We start from the raw sequence: 24,173 nt of genomic DNA, 5'->3' as shown, positions 1-24,173 counted from the left end.
TAAGAGGAATAAACCAGGCCTCGCCTGGACAAATCTGAACAATGGCCAACCTAATTTAAAAAAAAAAAGGACAATGTCTTAACCTAGGAATATGTATCTCTAGAGGTAGAACTGTGATATCAGGGCCAGCAGAAAGTTGCTTTAAGATGTAGGGGACTTCATTTATCTTTCATTGTTTAATTTCTACCTCCCCTACGTTAGCAGGGCTTCTTCTGATCTTCCCACACTGTCATTTCTGTTCTGATGTTACAGCAGTGTGCACTGTGGTGTTGATCTAGAGCCTAGCACAGTGACCTATAGTAACAGTTTTAGTAGCAGGAATCCTGCTATTGGCCTCAGTTAACATTTGTTGAGTGAATTGGAACAAGTGAAAAAAAACGAATTGCTTATTTTAGAATTGGGGTCCCAAATGGAAGAATGATACTTTACCCTTGCCAAAAAAAAAAAAAAAAAAATATATATATATATATATATGTATATGAAGCTTACCAGTGATAAATTCTTGGAGAAAGAGCTATTTGAGACAGGATTTTCAGGAGGCAGTGTCAGAACAAGAACATTTTTCATATAGTCGGGGGCTGTAACATTGTCCATGAAGTAGTGGTCACTGGAATAAAAAGTACAAGTTTCTCATGAAAATTAGATTCCTCCAAAAATAGAAATGGAGCTTCTAAAATTCATACAGCAGGCTTGAAATAGTTTAAAACATCTTTTTCCTGCAAAATGTTCTACTTTTCCCAGATAAGTTTCTTCTACACCTGCTACCTTGAATAGCAGAAATTAGGCAGCTGCGGTTAACATACACAAATGGAAAGGAAGATCAGAACACAGACACTTATTTGAGGAAGCTTTCTTAGGGGCTCTGGGCACATAAGCTTCTTTTCAAGGCTTAATGACTCTTGGCTTATACCTGGAAACTTTCTTTTCCTTAAGTGCTCATAACACTTTAGAGATTTAGGGATAGGATAGAGAGAAATTTTATGAATTAAATTTACTTTCCAGATGGTGAAACATAAGCATGAAAAGACTAAGCATTTTCTCTAACACTGTAAGCTTCTTGACATTAGATTATCGGTCCTTGTATCCCCGACTCCTAGACAGTATCTGGTACACTGTGGACCCTCGATACCGTCTGGGATGGCACTGCCAATCATATGGGTCCCAAGCTTCCTAATCATTTTAATGTTTTAATATGCAAATAACCTGACAAGCTTGAACCGCTGTAACTAGGATGACCATCATTTAATAGGCAAACAGTAGGTGAACACATCTACGTACAGAGGACTGTGTTGAATAGTTTGCACATATTGTCACATCTAATCCTAAAAGCATCCTTATCAAGTAGGCATTTTTATTCTCACTTTACAAATGAGAATCTCAAGATATACTAAGTAATACCCAAGAGGCAAATGAACCAGAAATGTCAGAGTTAGAATTTGAACCCAAGTTATGTCTAGTTTCAGATGAATCTATCTCATGAGCATTCCGAAACAGACCCAGAGGTCCTTAGGGAATAGTGACAAAAGAATGCCAACACTTCGGCAGTTGATTGAGGATTTGCTAAAAATAAAATTACACCAGCCTGGTTACATTGAGGCCTCCTTCCAGAGGGCAAAGCAGCTATTGAAAGCAGCTATCAATGTGGCTGTAGGAATAAAATGTTGATCATTTTCCCCTCTTTTTCGTATTCTGCAGCTAAAAGGCTCCGTTGACTAGCTTATCTTTGTGAACAAGATAGGCCTGCACTTCCTATGCTTCATTTTTCTCAATACTGGGACAAGTGCATTTACTGTGGGTGAAATGACTAGGCAAATATGATATAGTGCAGGAATAGCTTCTGGTCTGAATACGGACAGGGAATGGTTAATGATCCAATCAGATAAGTGAAGTCATATGAGCTAGCTGATGGGGCAAGGGACACAGGTGTACCAGCAACACCTTTTTTAAGCCTCATCTGACTCAGATATTACCTTTGCACAGTTTGTTTGTGGGGTCTCCAACCATGTTAGAAAATGAGTAGTGAAAAGAGGGAATGTGATAAAAGGTAGTTTCTGTTCTCCAGAATTTTCTCCCCTTAGTTCCAGATAAGTGCAGAGGAAAAGATCACCACCCAATGACTATACCACAGAGGGCAAAGAATAACTGTGTAAATCAAATTCACTTAACAGGAATTTTTCTCTTACCGAAGGTGGCTGAAGGAAAAATAATCTAGGACCAAAGGCCATTAGCAATTGAAGGCATAGATAGGGCCCACGTTCTCAGAAATATGATTGGGATATTAGTTGATTTATTACTGCCTGGAAAAAAAACACCTTAAAATCAGGCTGAAGACCAGGATCTTTGTTGAATGAGCATGCGGGTTTAATGGGGATTTCATAAAACTTTTGTATTTGACATGACAGGGATGTCAAAGGTATACATCTCTGCTAAAGCTATAATTAATTAAATAAGAATAAGGGTGTGATAAAGAAGAAATGAAACACTGGTTAAAGTATTATCTTCATACAGAATCCCATTTTAGGCTGTGCAAAACGTGAGAAAAGAGAATATCTTCCAGAAATCCTTAGAGTATTCCCTTTCTGAAAGGAGGAGAGTTCTTCCAAACATTATACCTACTTGAATAAATCCACTAGAATAATGACAGTGTCTTCAGCCACTGCTCGGTCACCCTTGAGGATGTTGACGGTGTTTGGTGTACCACACATAACAATCACTGCAGGAGAGAGAGCAAGACAGGGAGAAAAATATACAATAGTCTACTCCCAAGCAGGAAGGGAACCGGGGGCCTGAATGTGAACCCAGTAAGTCCATGCTACATTCGTGTTTTAAGATTAACACCAGTTCCTCCAATTTACTCCCCCCCTCCTTTTATTTTTCATTTACAGTCATAGAAGCAGAGGAGAACTGCATGGGATCTTAAAAAGAATCATCTAGTCCTTGCCCTTAATTTTACTGATTTAAGGAGACTGTAGCTAAAATGTCAATGAGATAAAAAAAACCGGTGGATGAATAATTCTGATAGTCAAGTATTGGAGTCTGGCTTCGTGCTTATTCCATTACACGAGGCTGGAGTAGTTATAGAAGCTATTTTCAGTGGTAAGTGAAAGGCACTGCCACTTGTAAAGGAGCTGGAAAAGATATAAATTAATGTGAGAACTGATGAAGTCTTCCTAAGCACCTTTCCTTGGGTTTTGGTCGCAGCTTCTTAGCTCAGAAAGTGATTTCAGTGATCGAGTTCCAGTCTGATTCTCTAAGCTCTCCTATCCACTGCAGCCAGATTTCCCAAATGCATGGATTGATGAGTAAGATGAATAAGCTGGCAGACACTTCATTAGATCTGTTCACACACTGTGTTGTCCAGTTGAACCGTAAACACTTTATGACATGAATCATCTGATACTTCTTGTTCCCCATAGCCTGGTTAACGTTTTGCATATGGTAGGCTCTTAATATGGCAAACGCTTAATTATAACAGCAAATGATACTTCAAGCGATACCAGGAAATCCTGACAAGCAAGAACATTTCCTCGTAGAAAATTCCACAGTTGATTCCTTTGCTCCTGATATATTCTTATTTGCAAAAAGAATTCTGTGGAAAGTGAAATAAATCACCAATATCCCATTGGCCTTTCACACTTGGCCTATAACTGAGAGATCATTAGGCAGGTAAAATACCGACAGAGTAAAGCAAAGTGAGACAATCCTTGCCTAACTGGTAATTTTGCTTAAGGCTACATATCAATAAATACATCCTCTTGGTCACCAGGGGACGAGGGTTCAGAATATTTGAGAATTCGTCACAAATCCAACAATATATTAGATTGTGGTGAACTTAAAAAGCAGTTTACTAATAGTGGATCGTGATAACATTTTTGGCTTATAAAAGCTGGATTTTAACATCATCATTACTTTCATAATGTTAATATATTTGCTCAACATTACTCTGCTAATTTTGCTCAGAGGATAAGGTTTTAATCAGCAAAAGGAACAGTATAATGGAGGTGCCCACAGCTACAGATCTCTGCAAATATACACAAAATATACAGTAACGATGATAGCTCTGTGGTGGTAGATTTGTCAAAATGACTCATAGGGAGGTGGTGGTTGTGTGGACGTAGCTGGCCAAAAATTATCTTCATGTCTTCTTACCATTGCTTTCCCTGTCCTGGCCCATTAAGATACGCTGAAACTCGTCATCCCTTCTCAGCGTCCCCTTGAATTTAAGGTTCTGAGAAAAATAGGAAACTCCAGCCTCCAGAGCATTGAGGTACCTAGAACAGAAAAAAAGAGAAACTCTAAGAAATCAGCTTAGTTTCTTCATGGCTTTCCATGTTGTTTGCTCACTGTTTACAGATCTGTCCAGGGACTTGTTCACCTAAAATTCATTTCTACACAATAGACAATACACAGCGTGATACCAATGGTTAGGACTACGGACATCTAATTTAGGGAAAGTTTTAGGGAATCTTCGTGTATATATACAGATAGTAGACATTTGGCAAATCCCTTATAATGGCTTCTTGTTATTTGCTGAAGGAAGACTATTCTGCTTGCCCCATTATCACAGATAAATGGAAACTTGTGAATCTATAGTACAAAAATTCAGAGTTGATAGGAGTAATTTCTCCTACTGTGTGGAAAGGACTTTTGTGTGCTCTAAGTTCACCCCAAACTTTCTAGGGTGCTGCCTTAGGGCTGATTCTTGTGTGTTCCCAGGGGTACCCTGTTTTGGTCCTCTGGATGCTTTGGTGGAGAGCTACTGCAGACTCCTTCCAGAGATTCTTTCTGCCACCTTTGCTGGAGTTGTGTGAGCTTTGTGATTTTATTTTAGCAATGGTACCCAAGATCCTGCTCTCCCCACCACTCTTACTCCTCTGAAAAGCTGTGAGAGAAATGATTTCTAACTTGTGTAGGACAGGCAGAATGCACATTCTCTGCTATCATATGTTGCACGGTAATATGACAGCATTTACTTCTCGTTTCCCTTCTCCTTATCTGTAAAATGGAGATCAGAGTACTTGTTCTCTTTTCTTTAGAGGGTTTATCTTCATGAAAATATATTTATTGGGACTTCCCTGGTGGTCGAGTAGTAAAGAATCCACCTTACAATGCAGGGCACGTGGGTGTGATCTCTGGTCAGGGAACGAAGATCCCAAATGCTGGGGCAACTAAGTCCGCGTGTCACAACTACTGAGCTTGCACGCCTCAACTACAGCCTGCGTGCCGCAACTAAGATCCGACGCAGCCAAGAAATAAATAAATAATAAATCTACAATATATAAATATTTATTGCTAGGTCACTTATGCCATTTGGGAAGAATTAGAAAAAAATTTAGTCAACGTATTTACGATTACATAGACACTTTATGTCAATCACACTGAGACAACAAAATAAATCAGATCACTGTTAACTAAAAAACTCTAAGAGAAAATGCAACTTTTTGAAAATATGTTTAAAAAACATTTATTCAGAGTTCTCAAGACATATAACACACTCCATATGATTCCTTTTTATTAATATGAAACATTAGCTGCACATCCTATAGAATAAACGTTCATTATTCAATTGAATCTTAGACCTCATATCCTAAGACTGTCAGCCTCAACATCAGACTCTCCTTCTTACACCACTACATTCTAGTAGTTAATAACAATTTGGGTAGAGGTCAGGAAGAAAATTGTGGCCACCTTGAATAACTCCATGCACTCCTTTTAGGAAATAAATATTAGGTAACTTTTAAAACATGTTCTTGAAAAGACATTTTTCATTTGCTGTACAGCAAAACTAACACAACATTGTAAATCAGCTATACTTTACTCCAATAAAAATTCTTTTAAAAAGAGAGACGTAGATGTAGAGAACGGACATGTTGACGCAGTGGGGAAAGAGGTGGGTGGGACGAATTGGGAGATTAGGTTTGACATAAATACTCTACCATATGTAAAACGGATAGCCAGTGGGAACCTGCTGTATAGCACAGGGAACTCAGCTCTGTGCTCTGTGATGATCTAGGTGGGAGGGAGGTCCAAAAGGGAGGGGATATAGATATGCATATAGCTGATTCACTTTGTTGTACAGCAGAAACTAACACAACACTGTAAAGCAATTTTACTCCAATAAAAAAAAAAAATGGCTTCAAACCAAAAAAAAAAAAGAAAGTGCTTAGTGCAATGTTTGGCAAAAAGTAAGGACTCAAAGAAAGTTGCTGTTAAAAAAAAAAAACAGACATTTTTACCTGTTGCTACTGATTTAGATCATGGAATCAGTGAAGTGTTGTACACTTCCAAGTGAAATTTCAATTTGACCTAAAGTTAATGGGTATCTACTTCAGAGAGCTATGCTTAATATACCTAGTTCAAACAGGAGTAACAAACAGCCTTATCTAAATATATCTACAGCTTAAGGATGAAATCAATTAATGTAAGCTATGTACCACTTGTGTGTAAGAAAGTGGGCTGGTTTCCATTCCCAATGCTACTATTCATGGAAGGCATGTCTGATAATAACTAGTGGCCTGCTGAGAGTTTATGGCTTCTCTCCCTGCTAAGCGCCAGAAGGACATTAATGGTCCTGCTTACCAGAAACAGTCCTCAGACTCGGTACCATTCTTGAAAACATAGGTACTGTTCCAGGAAAAAGTTTTGAATGGAAAATAATTGACCTTCCAAAAGTCAACCAAGAAGTACGTCAACTTCCTAGCTGGAGACATCAGCCTGGTTAAAGTTTCTTTGTAGTCACACGACAATCCAAAACTTCCAGCTGAAATCATGGGATACTTCAAATCTGTGTCAAGGCTATGCCAAGGGGTGAGAGAGAAACCAGTATCAGGATTAACAACCTAAGTAGTACAAATAAGGTCCCTCTTTAAGCTGTTTCAGCGTGTGGGTATAAATAACAAAAATGAAACAGGGTCACTCAAGCAGGTGTTCCATGGGTATAGGTCTGTCCCTCACAGGTGAATCTAAAACAATATTTACTGAACGTATGCTATGTTCTACGCATACTCTGGGTGTCTTCTTGTATGTGTGGCTTGGTCACTTCGATTTATTCTAAAATGAGTTGTCATTGGGTTGTCCTAACATCTAGGCTAGGACATATGGACTTCGGGGAGTAGGGCAGAGAAAAAATAGAAAATGGGCCACCATAGCTACTACAAATGTTGTAAAGCCCAGAAGATGCCCTCTGCAGCTTCCCTCCATGCATTGCCTTATTGCTAGCTCTTCTACGGACGGCCTTTGAGACAGACATCACCTGAGGACCTTACTGTTTTCCTTCCGCTGCTTGGCCCACGAGTCTGCTTGTGGTCCCTTGAGCATAGTAAGCTTTATTTTCTACCAGGGTCTTTACAGATGCCAGAAATGCTGCTCCCCTCTGTCTTTGCCTGGCTGATACTTACTCATCCATCAGGTCCTTAATTAAACATCTCTTTATCCATCAGGAGAGCTTTCCTCGATAACTAAGACCAGGAATCATGGGTGAGAACCTGTTGAATACCTGTCTCCTCCACCAGACTGCAAGTGCCACGAAGGTGGAATCACACCCAGCTTGTTCACCGCAGCATTTCCGGTCTGCCTGCTTTATGTGTAGATGCTTAAGATGTATTTGATAAAGGGAGGAAAATGACCTCCCCTTCCATCTTCGGTGCTCCACTGAAAGGTTTCACTTGGGTGTCCTGCTTGCATTTCAAACTCCTCACGGCCACAGTTAAATTTGTCTCTTAGTTTTGTTTCTCAGAACTGTTCCTTATCCTGATTTTCCCATTTCTTTTAGCGTTTTGATATCTCAAAGCCTTTTCAACAACTACTTTTCGTCCCACACTCCAGTATCCGATCAGTTATCAAATGCTATTGATTCTACTTTTAAATATCTTTAAGGCGATCCTCCTATTCCAAGTCAACTGCTTCCTCACTAGTTCAGGATCTCTTCCTCCCCTGATTTTCCTGTCCTCAGTCTCTCCTGGTGGGCTCCAGCCTTTCCTCTACACTGTTTCCAATTATTCTTCCCCAAAGTTGAGCTGCTTCTGATGGTACTTCCCTGCTGTTTTAGTGGTTTCTGATGCAAATCTAATTAAAAACCCTTCCCTCACTTAGAACTCATGGCCACCCAAATACGGCCCTGTCTAATTTTCCTAGTTTTCTCTCTACTACTCCCCTATACATCTCTTTCCCTCCAGTTAATACAGACTTGCACAAATTTTCTACACTTCCCTGATGCTTTGCTTTCACATATGCTTCTCCCTCTGCTGGCTGGGATGCTGATCCCATCACCTCTACCCATTACAATTTAACCCATTCTTCAACACTCAACTCATATACCATCTCCTTCATGAAGTCTTTCTCCTCTTGAAGCTTAATTCTCCCAACCACAGGGACCATTCCCTCTGTGCCTCCACAGCACCTTGCTTGTACTTCTCTAAGGGAACCTGTTCCACTCTGCCTTGCATTGGTCACCAGTGTCCTCGTCACCTTCTCTATTAATTGTCTCCGCTCTGACACAACAAAAATGCGTCTTTGCACATGGAAGTTCCTCATAAGTGGTGAATCAATGTCCTACTTCTCCTTTCCTTCTGGGCACACTCGCCAGCAATATCAGTAAATGGTCAGGTAAGATGACAGCTGGAATGAGCACAAGGAAGATAAGATTCTGTATTCGTCTGCACTTCAGTACAGAAGATGAGGTCAAATGTGCTTCTGTGGGGTGTCTATGGTCTGTGTGGGTTTGAACGTCTGAGTCTGTTTATACAGCTGGGTGGGAGGTGTGAGAAGCAGACTTTGCAACAGAAATTTCAGAAGTCTAATGTCTACCCTTCAAAACCTATTGCAAGTGTTCCTTCAGCATAGTTTTCTCTGTGTAGACAAAGGGTGATCCTTGATTCACGGGGAGATGAAAAAGGGGAAAGAAAGGCCTGTGAGAGGGATTTGGATTGGGGGAGAGGTGATCTGGCGGAACAAAGTGTTTTGCAGTGAGGAGAATTATGCCGAGTGAAATGATCGAAAGGGATGAGGGCGATTTTCCCAAAGCCAGGAAGTATTTTCACTCTAAATACAGTGGAAGCTTTTTCTTTTTTTTCTAAGCTGATAAGGGCACTGTGCAAAGTACTTTAGTATGTTATATATATAATCCTCAAATAGTGCTTTGAAATAAGAACCCTGCTACCTTCCCTATTCTTACAGCCCTAAGGAGGGAACGGAGCCCTGTTAATGCCCTAGGGTGCTGCACTTTCCTTTGTGTTTGGGCACATTCTGCCCATACTTCTGGGAAGATTTCCTTTATTCAACTCTCAAAATATCTAAGTTCACTATCTTCCCTGTGTCCTGCCTGGAGTCTAACTTTTCACCTCTACCTTTTTGCTTTTCAAGCTCAGATGTTAGTAACAGAAGTGGAATATCTACTGTCATCCACCCCACACTGAGCAAAGGCAGAGTTACCCGGATGAGGGAATGACAGTTATAGAGAGACTGTAACATACGAGGGCCCTGGCACCCTCAATTGTATTGCCCTGAGTAGACTGCTGTTTGATACATCAGTTAAATCTTGATATGATGTCCTGACTTCAATTCACAGGGGCATGAAAACAACAAACCAGACTACTTACTACATCTGGAAGGTGGAATAGGTACACGTGGGCCCCATGAGGACACATCCCATCTGTTTGGTCCCCTGTAGGAGAAAAAAATAACAACCAATTCCTAAAACTAAAACTGTGAATCAATGCACAGGAAAGAACCAGCAAGGGGAAGGCTCCCAGAAGGCTAGAAAGCGGGCCTCTCGAGATGTTAGAATGTAGAGCAGAAAGGAGCCGCGTGCATGCCTTGGGCTGGGCGAGGGCCAGCCGAGGGATAAAGGGGTCCAAGAGGGGAGAGGCTGCGGATGGAGGGAAGGGCATCCCACTGAAGGTGAGCTGACTGACGTTACCCTGGACTCTATCAAGAGGAGGATGTCCAGTGGTGGGAGAGGGACTGGCAGACTGTCACATTAGCAGTTATCTGTAGGTCAAGGGGTGAAGACGCTAGATTTGGAGGTGCTATGCAAGGACAGGGCAAGTTTCGGGTTTAGGGAGAGCTACAAAGCGGGGCTGGAGAGAACAAAATGCAGTGTGGCCGGGTGAGAGACTATAGATCTTAATTCCACTCTTTCTCAAGGGGAAACTGATTAGGAGCATTCTGTTGTTGGTGTTGGAGAATGAGGTGGGACCTCCCACCTCCGGAGACAGGGATGAGGCACACCTGTTTATTAAACTCCCCTTGCTCGCTCCTTGCCCTCCCATGATCAAGAATGACCACTTCCTGGGCTCCCCTGGTGGTGCAGTGGTTGAGAGTCCGCCTGCCGGTGCAGGGGACGCGGGTTCGTGCCCCGGTCCGGGAAGATCCCACATGCCGCAGGGCGGCTGGGCCCGTGAGCCATGGCCGCTGAGCCTGCGCGTCCGGAGCCTGTGCTCCGCAACGGGAGAGGCCACAACAGTGAGAGGCCCGCGTACCGCAAAAAAAGAATGACCACTTCCTGACAGGAGTGCGGCCAATCTGGTCGATGTGATGTTACTGATGAGAGCTTCAGAGCCATGGATCTGTGCCCAGTGCTCAGCTTCCTGGACGGCCTTCCCTTAGGTCTCTGTACCAAAGGGACATCTCACACCCTACCTGCCTCTAGAGAGCTTGGACTACTCTTCAGTTCCAGAAAGCTCTGGTTGGGGATGGAGTTGGCAGGAGGAACTAGGCAAGAATCTCTGTCTTCCCATTTCTACGGATTGACATTACAGTTACTACTTTAAAGTTAGGTTTCAGATTCAGCCCTTAAGCAATAAACCTGCGACCGTGCATATGGTGATGACTGTAACAGGTGTCTGGTGTAAGGCTTTAGAGTATATTTTTTAATGGGGCACCTCAGATTTTTCTTGAGGGACACGAAGGCAAACCAGTTAATACCAACATTTAGATTTGTTAAAAGTTCTAAAAACAGCTGAAAACAAAATAATTCCCCTCCATACCACTGAACGTGTACAGACAGAACATAGCTAAGGTTCTCCCCGCTTTCCTAGATTCCTGGAGGGTGCCTATCACTTGGGAAATAGATGGGGATACAGTCGGAGCACCTGGTCCCCAAATCACTCAGCTGCATAGCTGGAGACGATGTGAGAGATCCTGGCGGGCCAGTGCCCGAGCTCACGCTGCGGCCCTCCTGAGGCAGGAGGGTGTGAGCTGACTCTGCGAAGGCAGGTACTCACTGAAATCGTCCTGAGTAGGTCGAGGCCTTCACAGGTGCTACTCCGGCAGTCACTGGACTTATAAATCATACCTTCCGAATTGATAAAGCTGGCATTCACGGTCACATTTAGGCCTATTATCCAGAAATGAGGGGAAAGAGAAGGCTAGTGTTATTTCTCAGGAAGTTTATACCAGCCATGAGACTTTATTTTTCTACCTCTCTAGAAAGAGGAGATCTAGAGAGGTAAGTTAACTTGCTCAGGGTTCCCAGCTGGCAGAGAGTGGAGCTGGGTTTTGAACATAGGGCAGTCTGATTCTGGAACCAATATGCTATAGAGCAGTGGCTCTCGAAGTGTGTGCCACAAACCCCTGAGGCACCTTGAGACTCTTTCAGGAGGTCCATGGGGTCGAAACTATTCTATTAGTTTAAGACATTCACGAGCATATAGTGAGGTTTTCCAGAGGCTACATAATATGTAGTATGGCAACATTTTAATTGCAGAAGCAGATAGGAGAATCCAACCATTTTCTATTAAGCCTGATATTAGAGATTTGCTAAAATGTGAATTTCTGCCACTTTTCCTACCTACTTCTAAGAGTTTTTGGTTTGAGAAATATGTTTTCTTTAATATGAAATTTTATTTATGTTAACAAATTCTTACAATTGTTATTTTAACTGCATCAATAAGAAAATATTTTGAACATTTTTCAGTTTTAATTTCCCATATAATAAACATTGATAAATGTAACATAAACGAAACGCTTTAGAACCCATGATTATTTTTAAGCGTGTAAAAAGGCCTTGAGATGGGAAGTTTGAGAACCACTTCTGTAGAACGTACTGTGGTGAGCTGCCGCCTCTCATGATTATGGTGCTGTGATGTCCTTTTGCTTACTTTTATCTCCCCAAATCCCAAGTGATTTCTCAAGAAAATACTGAACACTTTTTAGACAATGGGATGGGATGACTTCAAATCAGGCTTCACTTTTGAGACATGCCTGGTAACGTGTTCCGACACCACAGCAACAAACACAATATCAACGTCTTTCACAAGCACAACAGTAAGAGCAGCAACAATAAAACAACAGCCATTTATGGAGCTCTGGCTATGTATTAGTCAGTGAATTAGGTACTTTATGTGAACCTCCTCATTTAATTCACACCACACCCACAGAAGGAAACTACTATTTGTCGTCATTTTACAGGTGAGGGAACTGAGGCTCAGAAAATGTAAGTAACTTGCGTGAGGTCACTGGTGATGAATGGTTGGATAAAAGGCTGGAATATGAACCAAGGTCTGTCCGATTCCAAATCACTGCTTCTAACCACAGTGTCCCACTACCTTATTTTCACGAGCAATGGATGGGTAAAGATCTTACAGTGGTGACATGATACACTCTGTGGAATCTGACAGATAGGGGTTTGACTCTCATTTCAAACAGACAACTTGTATGACTGCAGCAAAGTTATTAAACCTCTGCTGTGAAACAGTGTCAGCAGTGTTGATCGTACAGAGCTGTGGCGGGTAAAGAGATTCTATATCTTACTTAGCACTTGACAGGTACTCAAAAAACAAGAACACCACGTTCAGGGAGACCAAGGGAAATAGCTCACATGAGATTGGCAGGGACTCCAATTCAGGTCCTCAGACTGTGGATCAAATGTTCTTTCCACTATACCACACTGCCCAGGTAAATAAGGGGATTTTATTAAATGACCTCCTAGTTCCATTACAGCGCTAGATCAGATCCATCCATTTATATCTGAATCCAGTCTCAGAAAGGACTGAAGAAATGTATATTGCACAGAAGACAGTTATTACACATGTATGATCTATGATACCTATTGCTATTATTACCACAAATTTTAAATAGAGAAAATTAAGACATCCTCTCCTTAGAACCATAAATAACCATTAAGATGTATGAAATACTCATTGACTCAGTAATTATACTTATGGCAATCTCACCTCAAAGCATGGAAAAAAACTATGTACATAAAAATGTTTATTGTAGTAGTTTTTAAATAATCGTGAGAAATTAAAAACAATGGAATGTCCTACCATAGGGAATTATTACATGATTTGGGAGGATATCTACTCTAAGGGGTATTGGTCATTCATTCACATGATGCTAAGAAGATTATGCAGCTCTAGGAAAGCCACTTGTAGAATCATGTGAAATGAAATAAGAAGGACAGAAAATTGTTTCTGTGCCATAGTGACCTCAACTATGTTCTTAAAAACAAGAAACTCAGAGGCATATGAAAAGATACTGGAAATATCCAGGTGGCTGGAAATTATCAGGGGTGACTTTTTTCCCTTTATTCTACATGTTTTATCTACTGGTATAGCTTATTTTAATAATTAAGAGATACATGCAAACTAGCATATATAGTATGGATAAACAACAAGGTCCTATTGTAGAGCACAGGGAACTATATTCATCCTGTGATAAACCATAATGGAAAAGAATACACACACACACACACACACACACACACACACACACACACAACTGAATGACTTTGCTGTACACCAGAAATTAACACAACATTGTAAATCAACTATACTTCAATAAAACATTTTAAAAAGTAAAATAAAATAATTTTCTTATACCCCCCAAAAAAGAGATACAATAAAGAACTTCAACACTGAATTTGATTGCAAATTTATCATATTGACTGTATCTTATAATAACAGCCACCAGAGATGTCAAGAGTGAATAGATGGATTAAAAATCCCAGTGAAAGAGTTAGCACCTGGATCTTTACTTAATTCATCTTCTTGACTGGTAACCCTGTGAAATCTCAGACACAGACCAAATCTTGCCTCTGAGAAGCTACAGAAGGAAACATAATGCCTTCCTGATGCTGAGTAGTGTTATCTACTTAAGTCCAGTTAAGTTAAATCCAGCTTTAGCTGGGACATTTCACTGCTGTGAACACCTGGGTCGGGGCCATCCCCAAAGCAGAGTAGATCATGAGTGAACTCACTGAGGTAGGGCTCAAATCCTTCTCTTTGAGGATCTATTGCCTTGAAATAGAAAAGGCCTGTGGGCCAGGCCCTTAGAGAAGGTTGGGTGATCAGGCAGAGAACACAGGTCTTCGCTTAGCAACCCTCTGACCCCAGAGGTGGTAACAGGGAGGAGAATTCTGTTACCATCTTCTTACCAGCTTCAAGCAGACGCTGTCTCACTATTTCCATTCCCGCGTTCACCACATCTTTCAAGTTAACCTGGGACTCTGGGAAGGCCGAGTTGTTCACCATCAGCACAGTGATCTCGTAGCTGCCATTGTGGCAGTTCTGACTCACTTGGGAGGTCCAGAACAAAAGCCCTGGTCGGAGGAGCAGTGACCACAAAGCCAAGGCCAACAGTGGCGTCTTCATGACCTCCCTCACCTCAGCACCATACTCCTTGCTTTACTCTGGGCCTTTCAGGGAAGCAGGAACTCCAAATGAACAGCCTGTCACTGAGTCCCGTGGTCTACTCTTCCCCACGCTCCTTTCTGGTCACCCCACTGGTCACGTGGACCACAGAATACAGCCTTCCTGTCGGCAATTAGCAGCTACATTACAGTAGGAGATAAACCAAAGTTCACTTTGCGTGTTTGCTCACAGAAAGGTCAGAGTTATAAACAAGATTACCTGCGCCTCACCCAATTAAAAAAAATCACTGGTGACACATCACTGAGAAGAGGGAAAAGAGGAAGAGGGCAGTATTGTATATACCAAAAACGCTTTGTAAAATGGAAAATAAAGGTCAAAGTGTTCAAGGCAAGCACAAATATGATAGATTATTAGCTTTTAGGTTATAGTTGCACATTGAAACTGAATCCTTCACATTGAAACTGAATCCTTAACTAGGAAGATCTGTGTTTCACTCACCCAGTCAGCAATTATTATTGGGACTTGACGGGGCATTGGAAGGGCACTGGGCATACAGCCATGAATGACATGGATACATTAATGTCTTCATGGAACACATGTCTACTGGTGGGGAAGACAAACATTAAATAAATAATTATGAATAACTAAACTCAACAATGAAAAACAGTGCAGAGTGCTGTGGGAGCACATGGCAGATTAACCTAACCTATTCTGGAAAGTCAAGGACGCGTCCCTGAGAAAGTAACCTTTGAGCTGAGCCCTGGAGGATGAACAGGTGTTAGCTAAATGGGAAGTGAGGGAGAGCATGTGAGGCTGGGACAGAGCTTGTGCAGAGGCCCAGAAGTGGGAGGGGGCATGGATATTTGAGGAACTGAAAGAGATATAGTATGGCTGAAGTGAAGAAAGCTAGTCCAGGGCAGTAAAGGATGCCAGAGGAGTAGGCAAGTGTAGGCCAGGGGGTTTCCTGTGAGCCATTACGAATTTGGAACTTTACCCTAAGAGTCAAGAAAGGGACATGATCAGATAAATGTTGTAAAGAGCACTTAGGCTGCCATGGAAGAAATGACCTAGAGAGAGGCAGGAGTGGGGTCATGGAGCAAATTAAGAGGCTGCTTCTGTGGTTTAGGCGAGAAGTGAAGGGGGCCAGATGAGGGCCGTGGCAGTGGAAGTGGGTTCAAGAGACATCTAAAAGGTAAAATGATAAGAAGATATTTCATTGGACCTGGGGCATTAGAGAGAGGGAGAAGTCAAGAGTGACCCGTTATACACTCAGCTGGGTGGATGGGAAAGCTGTTGACTAAGCTCTAGGATTCTGAAAGCAGCAAGAGAAAAGTGACTCATCACATGAAATGGAACCCCTATAAGACTATCAGTGGATTTCTCAGCCCAAATCTTGTAGGCAAGGAAACAGTGCAATGATATGTTCAAAGTACCTGAAAGAAAAAACCCTGCCAACCAAAAATATTATACCGGCAAAATTATCCTCTAAAAATGGAGGAGAGAGAGAGTCTTTCCCAGATAAGCAAAAACTAAGATAGCTCATCACCACTAGACCTGCCTTACAGAAATGCTTAAGGAGTTCTTCAAATTGAAATGAAAACATACTAAACAGCAACGCAAAAGCATATGAGAGCATAAATCTCATGGCAAAGGTAAATATATTAAAAAATGCAGACTAGGGAGGGGGAAGGGTGAGCTGTGACAGGGCGAGAGAGAGTCATGGGCATATACACACTAACAAACGTAGTAAGGTAGATAGCTAGTGGGAAGCAGCCGCATGGCACAGGGATATTGGCTCGGTGCTTTGTGACAGCCTGGAGGGGTGGGATAGGGAGGGTGGGAGGGAGGGAGACGCAAGAGGGAGGACATATGGGAACATATGTTTATGTATGACTGATTCACTTTGTTATAAAGCAGAAACTAACACACCATTGTAAAGCAATTGTACCCCAATAAAGATGTTAAAAAAAAAAAATGCAGAGTAAAGTAATATTGTAATGGTGGTACCTAAGTTATGTTTAAGCTTAATATAAAAGTTAAATGATAAAAATTTGTTATTGGGCACACAATATAGAAAGTGTGGGGACAGGAGAGTAAAAGTACAGAGTTCTTGTATGCAATTGAAGTTAAGGTGTTATCAACCTAAAACAGATGGCTACAACTACAAGATATTTTATGCATGCCTTGAGCTAACCACAAAGAAAAACTATAGTAGATACAAAAAAGATAAGAGAAAAAACTTGAAAGCAAATCATTACAAGAAAACCATCAAATAGCAAAAGAAGACAGCGAGAGAAAGTAGCCCTACAAATTTTCCCCGGAAGTAACTCTCTTTACAGTTTAAAACTGACCAAATACAATATATGAAATGATAAATTGAATCAATCATGGTGGTCGGCCGCCAAAATTTTTTTTTTAATTTTATTGGAGTATAGTTGATTTACGGTGTTGTGCTACAAAAAAATTTTAATAAAAGCTGGGCTGTTGCCACTCTTCAGGTTAACCTGAATGGCCCTCTAGTGATTTACCATGTCCCAGCTGATCACACCTCTACACTGGGAGTTGCATCCCCCACTGCAGGGACTACAAGGAGAATGGACTTCCTCAGATCATGACATGAAAGAGATCTTGTGAGTGATCATGGAAAGGCTGCCTCCAGACCTCCTGGGACAGGACAGGAATTGCCTGGTGTAACACTCCCTTGACTTAGCCTTGTCGGTTCTACTGTTCATCCCAGGTGAAAGAAGAAATGCATTCTGGGTACTCAACGAACCAGACATTAATAGAAGGATTAGTAAAATTGAATGGGACAGTATTCGTGATTCTCCTCATTTTATAGTAGACCAAAACCTGAAAAATAGGCTGGTTCTAGAAATCCACTCAGTGATTGAAAACAACCAGAAATTATGCTTCTTTTACCAGAAGCAGAGGAAAGAAACAGAGTGATAACCAGAAGTGGGGATAGGGTTATGAGAGGATTTTTAAGGGTGAAAGTTAGTTGAGTTATTTAAATGTTGATAAGGAGCTGGTGGAGAGGGAGAGGTGGCGAATGTGAGAGAGGAGGCGTAAATGACGATGGCTCCAAGAAAATGAGAGGCAATGGGATTCCAAACATGGCAGAAAGAACAACTCTTCCTTATAAAAGGAAGAACGTGTTGTAGGATGATTGTGTATGTTCCTGAACAGAACTTGGATCCACCCACCTAGATACACAGCAAAGCCAACCTACTGGGTTGTGGTGAAGGAAAGCTCAGTGTTTACTGCAGGGCACCCAACAAGGAGAATGGGCAGCTAATACTCAAAAACCCAAACTCCCCGATGGTTTTCAGAGAAATGTATTTAAAGGCAGTGTTGGGGTGAGGGTCGCAGGGTGTGTGATCAGCTCATGGACACTTTTCGGATTGGTAGACAGTAAGGTGACAGGGTGGTGTTTCAGTAATCTTGATCATCAATTTTCCAGCTCCAACCAGTCTATGGTCTATGTGTTCAGGGTCAGCAGTTTCCACCTGGTCGGGGGTCTGGTTTCCGTAAGAAATAACTTAAGAATGTGTGTCAGACACTGTTATCTGTTTTTCTCAAGGAGAACTAGGACTTTATGACCCCATCCTTCAATTTTACTTATTGCTTAAGTTGTTATCACCTTCCTTGCTTGACTGCCTTTTCTTAGTTCCTGCTTTTGCCCCTCCTTAAATGATTAATTGCTTGAATCTGTTTTCTGAAACAGGTCAGGGAAAATAAGGTTGTTTTTTTTTTCTAAAGGTGGGAGTGGGGGAACATGGAAGGGTCTGCAATCACGAAGGCCCTGCAGGGATCTGCTCGGTTTCATATATACACGTATATTTCTAGACTTGTGGGCTGGAAGATGAGATCATTTATGTATGATTGTTTAAATTTATTTTCTGAAGGAGGTGAGTCATTGGCTGAGAATGAAAGGAGAGCTGGGCTAGTCAGAGGCTTGAGAAGGGAGGGACTTGAAAAGTTACTGTGATGAGTGAGAGAAGGGACTGATAAGAGATGTGTCCTAATGTTGTTTGTCAGTGGTGAGATTCGGAGATGAGTGACTGAAAACTGGCCTTACTCAACCCAGCTTTATGATTTTCTCTAGCAATGTTTAGCTGCCCAAGAGCAGTACAGGAAAGTGAATGGTTGGGCTTATTCAGGTATGGTTTTTCCAGGTAGGTGCAATGAAAGAACAAATGGATAAAAAAAAAATTGAACAAAGTCAAAAGAGTGGAGAGATGGACTATAAAATCTAAATTGAATAACAATGAAGTGCATGCAGGAGGGGAGTGAGGGAAAGGCATAAAGAAGAAGCTTGAGGGAATTCCCTGGTTGTCCAGTAGTTAGGACTTCATGCTTTCACTGCCCAGGCTGTGAGTTCAATCCCTGGTGAGAGAACTAAGACCCTGCATGTCGCATGGCACAGCCAAAAAAAAAAGAAGAGGCTTGAAGGGATGACGGTACAATAGGCAGGCAGAAGTACAGGTGGAAAGGGGACAGCTGAAACAAACAGCTGGAAGGATAGTGTTTGCATTAGAGGGTGGGTTTTCTGAATTACTGATTTGAAAAGTTCAAGGTGGCTGAGGGGGGGAAGGAAAATGTTTTTGAACAGAGGAGTTTCAGGAACTCAGAGTCCAGTCTGTTGGACAGGTCACCTCCTGGGTATGAAAATCAACCAGATTGATAGCAGGCCCTTGTTGGGGAGGAATAAACCAGGGAGAATATCCAGGACTTCAGTAACTGACAGTGGTTGATGAAATGGGATAGAGAGTATCCTGGCTAGATGGTACATGCCTCAAGAGAACAGAGGTATTTTTTTTTTAATTTTTAAATTATGAAGTAGATCATACATGTAAAGGAATATCTACCATGAATATATACAAATTAAAAGAATAATAAAATGAACACTCATGTACATACATTACAGCCTAAGGTATAAAATGTTACTAGAGCCTTTGTACTCTGTGTGCCCCATCCCTAACACATGACCCCTGCTTCTCCCAACCTAGCCATGAGGTGTACAGAACAGTCCACAAAGAGATACAGGATACTGAGGCATGTGTTGAGCATGGCATAGCAATATGGGGATGAAAAAAGGCTAGAGAAGATATGACACCAAGTACCCATGTTTGGGGGGGATGAGTGATGTGGAATAAGGTGGGTTCAATTCTAGTGTCTCCTGGAGGGAGGAAGGTAGATGCTCAGACTTCATAGGATTCAGCTTTGATTCAGAAGGAAGGCACTGGGGTTATTTTATGGGGGGGGTACGTGGTGATGAGTGACTGAGAGTGGTCAGGAGTGGGTGCCCCTGGATACTTTTAGTGGACGTTAGGAAGAATGGAACAGCAGGCTGCAGAGAGGCACACGGCCATCACATCAGTGATTAACCTTTGCTACAGGTAACGATTTTATATGTTGCACATTTGGTGGCCACTGTGGACTCAAACTTGGTTGTCTGTTAATATGTTGCTATTCCCACTTCCTGTGGTAGGAGAAAGAGTAGACTGTTTTTGTTTTTTGATTTGGCCGCAAATTGCAAATATGAAAGAAAGCCACGTCAAGGGATGGAGGAAGTTGTAACTGTCAGGTGCTTTTAATTCAGATATGAAGACAGAAGGCAGATGCAGTTCTGGGAACCCTTTGGTTATAGCATGGAACCAGGAAGATTTTCAGAAGGGAACAAACAAGATGACAGTCCTTTCTGGATCCTTTAAGGCAAACATTATGTGTCTTCTTTATGTTGTAAAACTACCAGCATGTAGATCATGATTAAAGAGAGGCAGGTTCTGCTGGGAAAGTTTCAAGGGTCAAAAACAAATAATGGAACACTGAGTTGCCAGATTTATGAGATATACTCTTCAGTAGAACACAAAAGCCCTAAAGATATGAGAAAAAAAGGGAAATTACTCCTCATGGGAAGGGGCAGCTGAGCAGGTCACCTGCATGTGCCGCTCTTTCGTTTCTGGCGAGACTTTGGGTCTCTTTTGTATGCTTCTCATTAAGATCCCCTGCTCACCTTCAGGCCTATCAGAGTACTCGGCATCTCTACAGTCTATAGCAGTCCTAGGCTTCCTCTCTCCCTATCTCAGTGCAGATGCAAAAGTGAGTTTACGGACTAATGTAACTGATAGAACTAAAACGTGAAAGTATTTTTTTAAATAAGCACAAAAGTAGAGATTCTGATCGGGATTTATTGAGGAAAAATGGCTACAGTAAAGTACTTCTCTTTTTCCAGTGTTATTGAGAAATAATTGACACACATCACTGTATAAGTTTAAGGCATACAGCATGATGGTTTGCTTTACATATATTGTGAAATGATTACCACAATAGGTTCAGCTAATAACCATCTTGCCACATAAATACAACAAAAAGAAAAGAAAGGAGGAAAGAATAAAGGAAAAAAAATTCTCCTTCTGATAAGAACTCGTGGAATTTATTCTAACAGCTTTCCTATATATCATATAGCAGTGTTAGCTGTAGTCATCATGCTGTACATTAGAGTATTTCTGAATGGACGATTTAATAGACGCACCAGATTAGCTGAAATACACCCTGAATGCCTGCAGCCAGTGTTCGTGAATACTTCTGCTCCTTCCGATTAAGTCATCTGCTTACCAAGGGTCCCTTGTGCTTGCGCCCAAATTTGCCAAACATATTTATTAAATTATGTCCTTAATTAAATGTTATGTAATCTGATAAAATACATACAAAAACTGTTGGAAATCTTAAACAAAGCAAATTACTAAGAAAACTGCTGTGGCGAGACTGCTATAAAACACCAGGGAATAACAAAGAAACCTAAAAGAAATTCTGTCCTTAGAGAACTTGTCAATTACCTTAAAACATCAAACACCAGAAGTAGCACAAGATGCACTAGGGGTGTGGTTTACTTAAGAAAGCTGATACGGGGGGAGGGACAAATTGGGAATTTGGGATTAACAGATACACACTACTATATATAAAATAGATAAACAACAAGGATCTACTGTATAGCACAGGGAACTACATTCAGTATCTTGTAATGACCTATAATGGAAAAGAATCTGAAAAAGACACAACTGAATCACTTTGTGTCACAACTGAATCACTTTGCTGTATACCTGAAATATTGTAAATCAACTATACTTCAGTAAAAAAAAGAAAGAAAGAAAGCGGATACAGAGCTCCAACCTGGCTACTCATGCTTAAAGAACATTACTTGGCCTGACATCAACCAATGGGTGAATAAACAAACATGAATATGTTTTGAGATAAAATAAAACTTTTAAGGTATAAATATATAATTTTTAATGATTCCTAGTTTAACTGTTTATTTCCTGTGAAGGAAATCCTTACTGGTCCTATTCGCATAGGATAACATAATGCCAGATGGGTTCAGGTAACTAAAAGGCTATACGGTTTTGCTGAGCACTAAAATGGATTTGGTTACGCAAACCTTCTGAGTTAGGCATAGAGAAATATAAATTGCTTTACATGATAAAATGAGGAAAATGTGAAGTTCCCAGGGCTAATCCAGGAACAAGGGAATGAGGAGGAGAGATGGAAAGAGATAAAGGGAAAGAGATGGGAGCTACATAGAAATAAATGGCCTGTGGGAAAGGCCTAGTGGGATGCGGGCTGAAGACATTTAAGAACAAGGATGTATAAAATAAATAAGAGGTTGCTCGTCTTTTCCTTGAGGAAAAGATGCCTTACTTCATCCATACAACAGATATTTATTGAGCATCCTCTAATCGTTCTCAGCATTGGGGTTATACAAATGAACACATTTCTGCCTTCATGATAATTGTATTCTAGCGGGAATTTAAAACTGACAAAACTGGGAAACCTTCAGTCAAGTCTGTGCCAGATACGACTTGCCTAACTTTTGGTAGTTATGGAAAGGTGCTCATATCTGTGTCTAGATTCATGGGGTAAGAACAGGAGTAGGATGGCTAGGTGACTCTCAGAAGCAGGAGTCTGAAGTCAGAGATGATCATGGTAGTTTAAGACTTCAGGGTTTGATGGAATATTGGGAAGTGTTTTTGAACTTTCTACAAGGATGAGATGAGGGTCAAAATCATGTTATCTAGATCACAAGGTGGGGTGACCCGACTGACACCCAAATCACTATTGTACACTAGGGCTGCATATCTACATTCTCGCACCAGTGCCTGGGCGCTTCAGGCTGACAGGCTTGTTTCTTTTCCTTGTTATGCCTGTTTCCTCTTGTCTTCCCCTCTCCCATTCTCAGCTCGGTGCTCTGTGATGACCTAGAGGAGTGGGATGGGGGTGGGGTGGGAGGGAGGCTCAAGAGGGAGGGGATATATGTATACATATAGCTGATTCACTTTGTTGTACAGCAGAAACTAACACAACATTGTAAAGCAATTATACTCCAATAAAACAAACAAACAAACAACAGAAGAAACTCTATTTAAACCCTGAGCAATGTCTTCCTCTCCCTCCTTCCCCAGCCCATTTTGTACAGTCTTCTCATATGTTCAGGAAAGGCTGGAGTAGGTCATTGTTATACACTTGCAGGGGCAGCTGGAATTCTGTTCAATTTCCTAGTGACTCTTGGATTACCTCCTCTGTCCAGGTGGCTAGTTTTATGTACTTAGGGAAATATGTGCTGGAGACAGTAGTAATGCATCTTAGCTGCAATAAAGTTCTCCATGCTCTGGAAACAGCTTTGTTCGTTTTCTCTTACCTCCGACACACAGAAGGAAACAGGCCGTAGGCTGCCAAGAGTGGTTGGTTGGGTTGATATGTCAATCCTGAAAAAGGAACTCTGTATCCTCCTGTAGAGAAGCTGGACATTACTCTTCCCCAACACGCCAAGGCAGCTGAAGGATTACTTCCTCCTAGTTATACGGGTTAAAATAATAGCTTGGGAAAGAAGGAAAAAAAGTGATCAGTCCCCTGAAGTGTAAACTCCTTACGAACAGAGTAATTATCAGTTTTGTTTATTGATGCTTCTTTACAAAGTTGGAAAGGTAAGGCAAGCATTTAAAGAACAGAATTGTATATCTTGAGGTAAAGAAGAGCATCTTTGAGTTTCAGGAGGCAGTTCGATATTCTTACACAAAAAACCAAGACCCACAAAACTTGAAGCTGGATTTGAATCATGTTTCAGCTGTTTGTTAAGCATATGAACTCCAGCAGATTACCTACATTTGCTGATCTTTAGTTTTCTTATTTGTAAGATAAATTTAATTTCTATTCTAGCCAGTAAGCCTGAGCTGTGACCCTTGTTGGAGTTTGGAGGTGGGTAGGTGTGCCAGACGATTGATGGGACTTGCCCAAACAACATTCACTCACCTGGGGTTGAAGAGTCACACCACAGGTGATTCACTCCCAGGGAAACAGCCAAACAACAGCTCCATATTATTCCAGCCTGTCTCCAATCCAGTCCATACATGCAGACCTTAGTTCAAAAGAGAAAAAGACCTGGAATAAAAACCTGGAAGAACAACCTGATAAAGAAGTCAGCAGAATATTAAGTCACACATATAACTGCCTAGGGCCACGCTAACAGGCTCTATCACACAAAGAAGAGGGATGTCGTACGTCACTTGATCAAAAACTGGCAGCCTG

At 41.4% G+C, this 24,173-nt stretch overlaps 2 protein-coding genes across 6 annotated transcripts in view; both read right to left on the bottom strand.

Annotated features, from left to right (window-relative positions):
• Positions 1 to 23,400, bottom strand: part of GUCY2C (guanylate cyclase 2C) — a 114,748-nt gene extending 91,348 nt beyond the window's left edge. For 4 of the 5 annotated variants that reach the window (XM_027129542.1, XM_027129545.1, XM_027129544.1 and 1 more), the window contains exons 1-7: positions 23,287 to 23,400; positions 11,223 to 11,335; positions 9,597 to 9,661; positions 6,580 to 6,795; positions 4,150 to 4,271; positions 2,617 to 2,713; positions 490 to 607 (exon numbers count right to left, since the gene is read on the bottom strand). In XM_027129542.1, coding sequence (XP_026985343.1) covers positions 490 to 607; positions 2,617 to 2,713; positions 4,150 to 4,271; positions 6,580 to 6,795; positions 9,597 to 9,661; positions 11,223 to 11,291 — 687 coding nt within the window. In that variant the 5' untranslated portion in view covers positions 11,292 to 11,335; positions 23,287 to 23,400. Of the gene's footprint in view, positions 1 to 489; positions 608 to 2,616; positions 2,714 to 4,149; positions 4,272 to 6,579; positions 6,796 to 9,596; positions 9,662 to 11,222; positions 11,336 to 14,374; positions 14,607 to 23,286 lie in introns of those variants that run through there. The other variant, XM_027129546.1, reaches the window with a different exon arrangement.
• The window catches only part of H4C16 (H4 histone 16), a 34,715-nt gene continuing 30,703 nt past the window's right edge, over positions 20,162 to 24,173 (bottom strand). Inside the window, exons 2-4 of the mRNA XM_027129549.1 lie at positions 23,898 to 24,003; positions 23,287 to 23,465; positions 20,162 to 20,468 (exon numbers count right to left, since the gene is read on the bottom strand). The gene's annotated coding sequence lies outside the window, so the exon portion shown is untranslated. The remainder of the gene's footprint in view (positions 20,469 to 23,286; positions 23,466 to 23,897; positions 24,004 to 24,173) is intronic.

The sequence above is a fragment of the Aethalodelphis obliquidens genome, unplaced genomic scaffold (genome assembly GCF_003676395.1).
Source record: "Aethalodelphis obliquidens isolate GAN/ISIS:26980383/991018 unplaced genomic scaffold, ASM367639v1 scaffold36, whole genome shotgun sequence".
NCBI lineage: Eukaryota > Metazoa > Chordata > Mammalia > Artiodactyla > Delphinidae > Aethalodelphis > Aethalodelphis obliquidens.
Note: the sequence above shows the minus strand (reverse complement) of the source record. Positions and strands in the feature narration are given on the sequence as shown.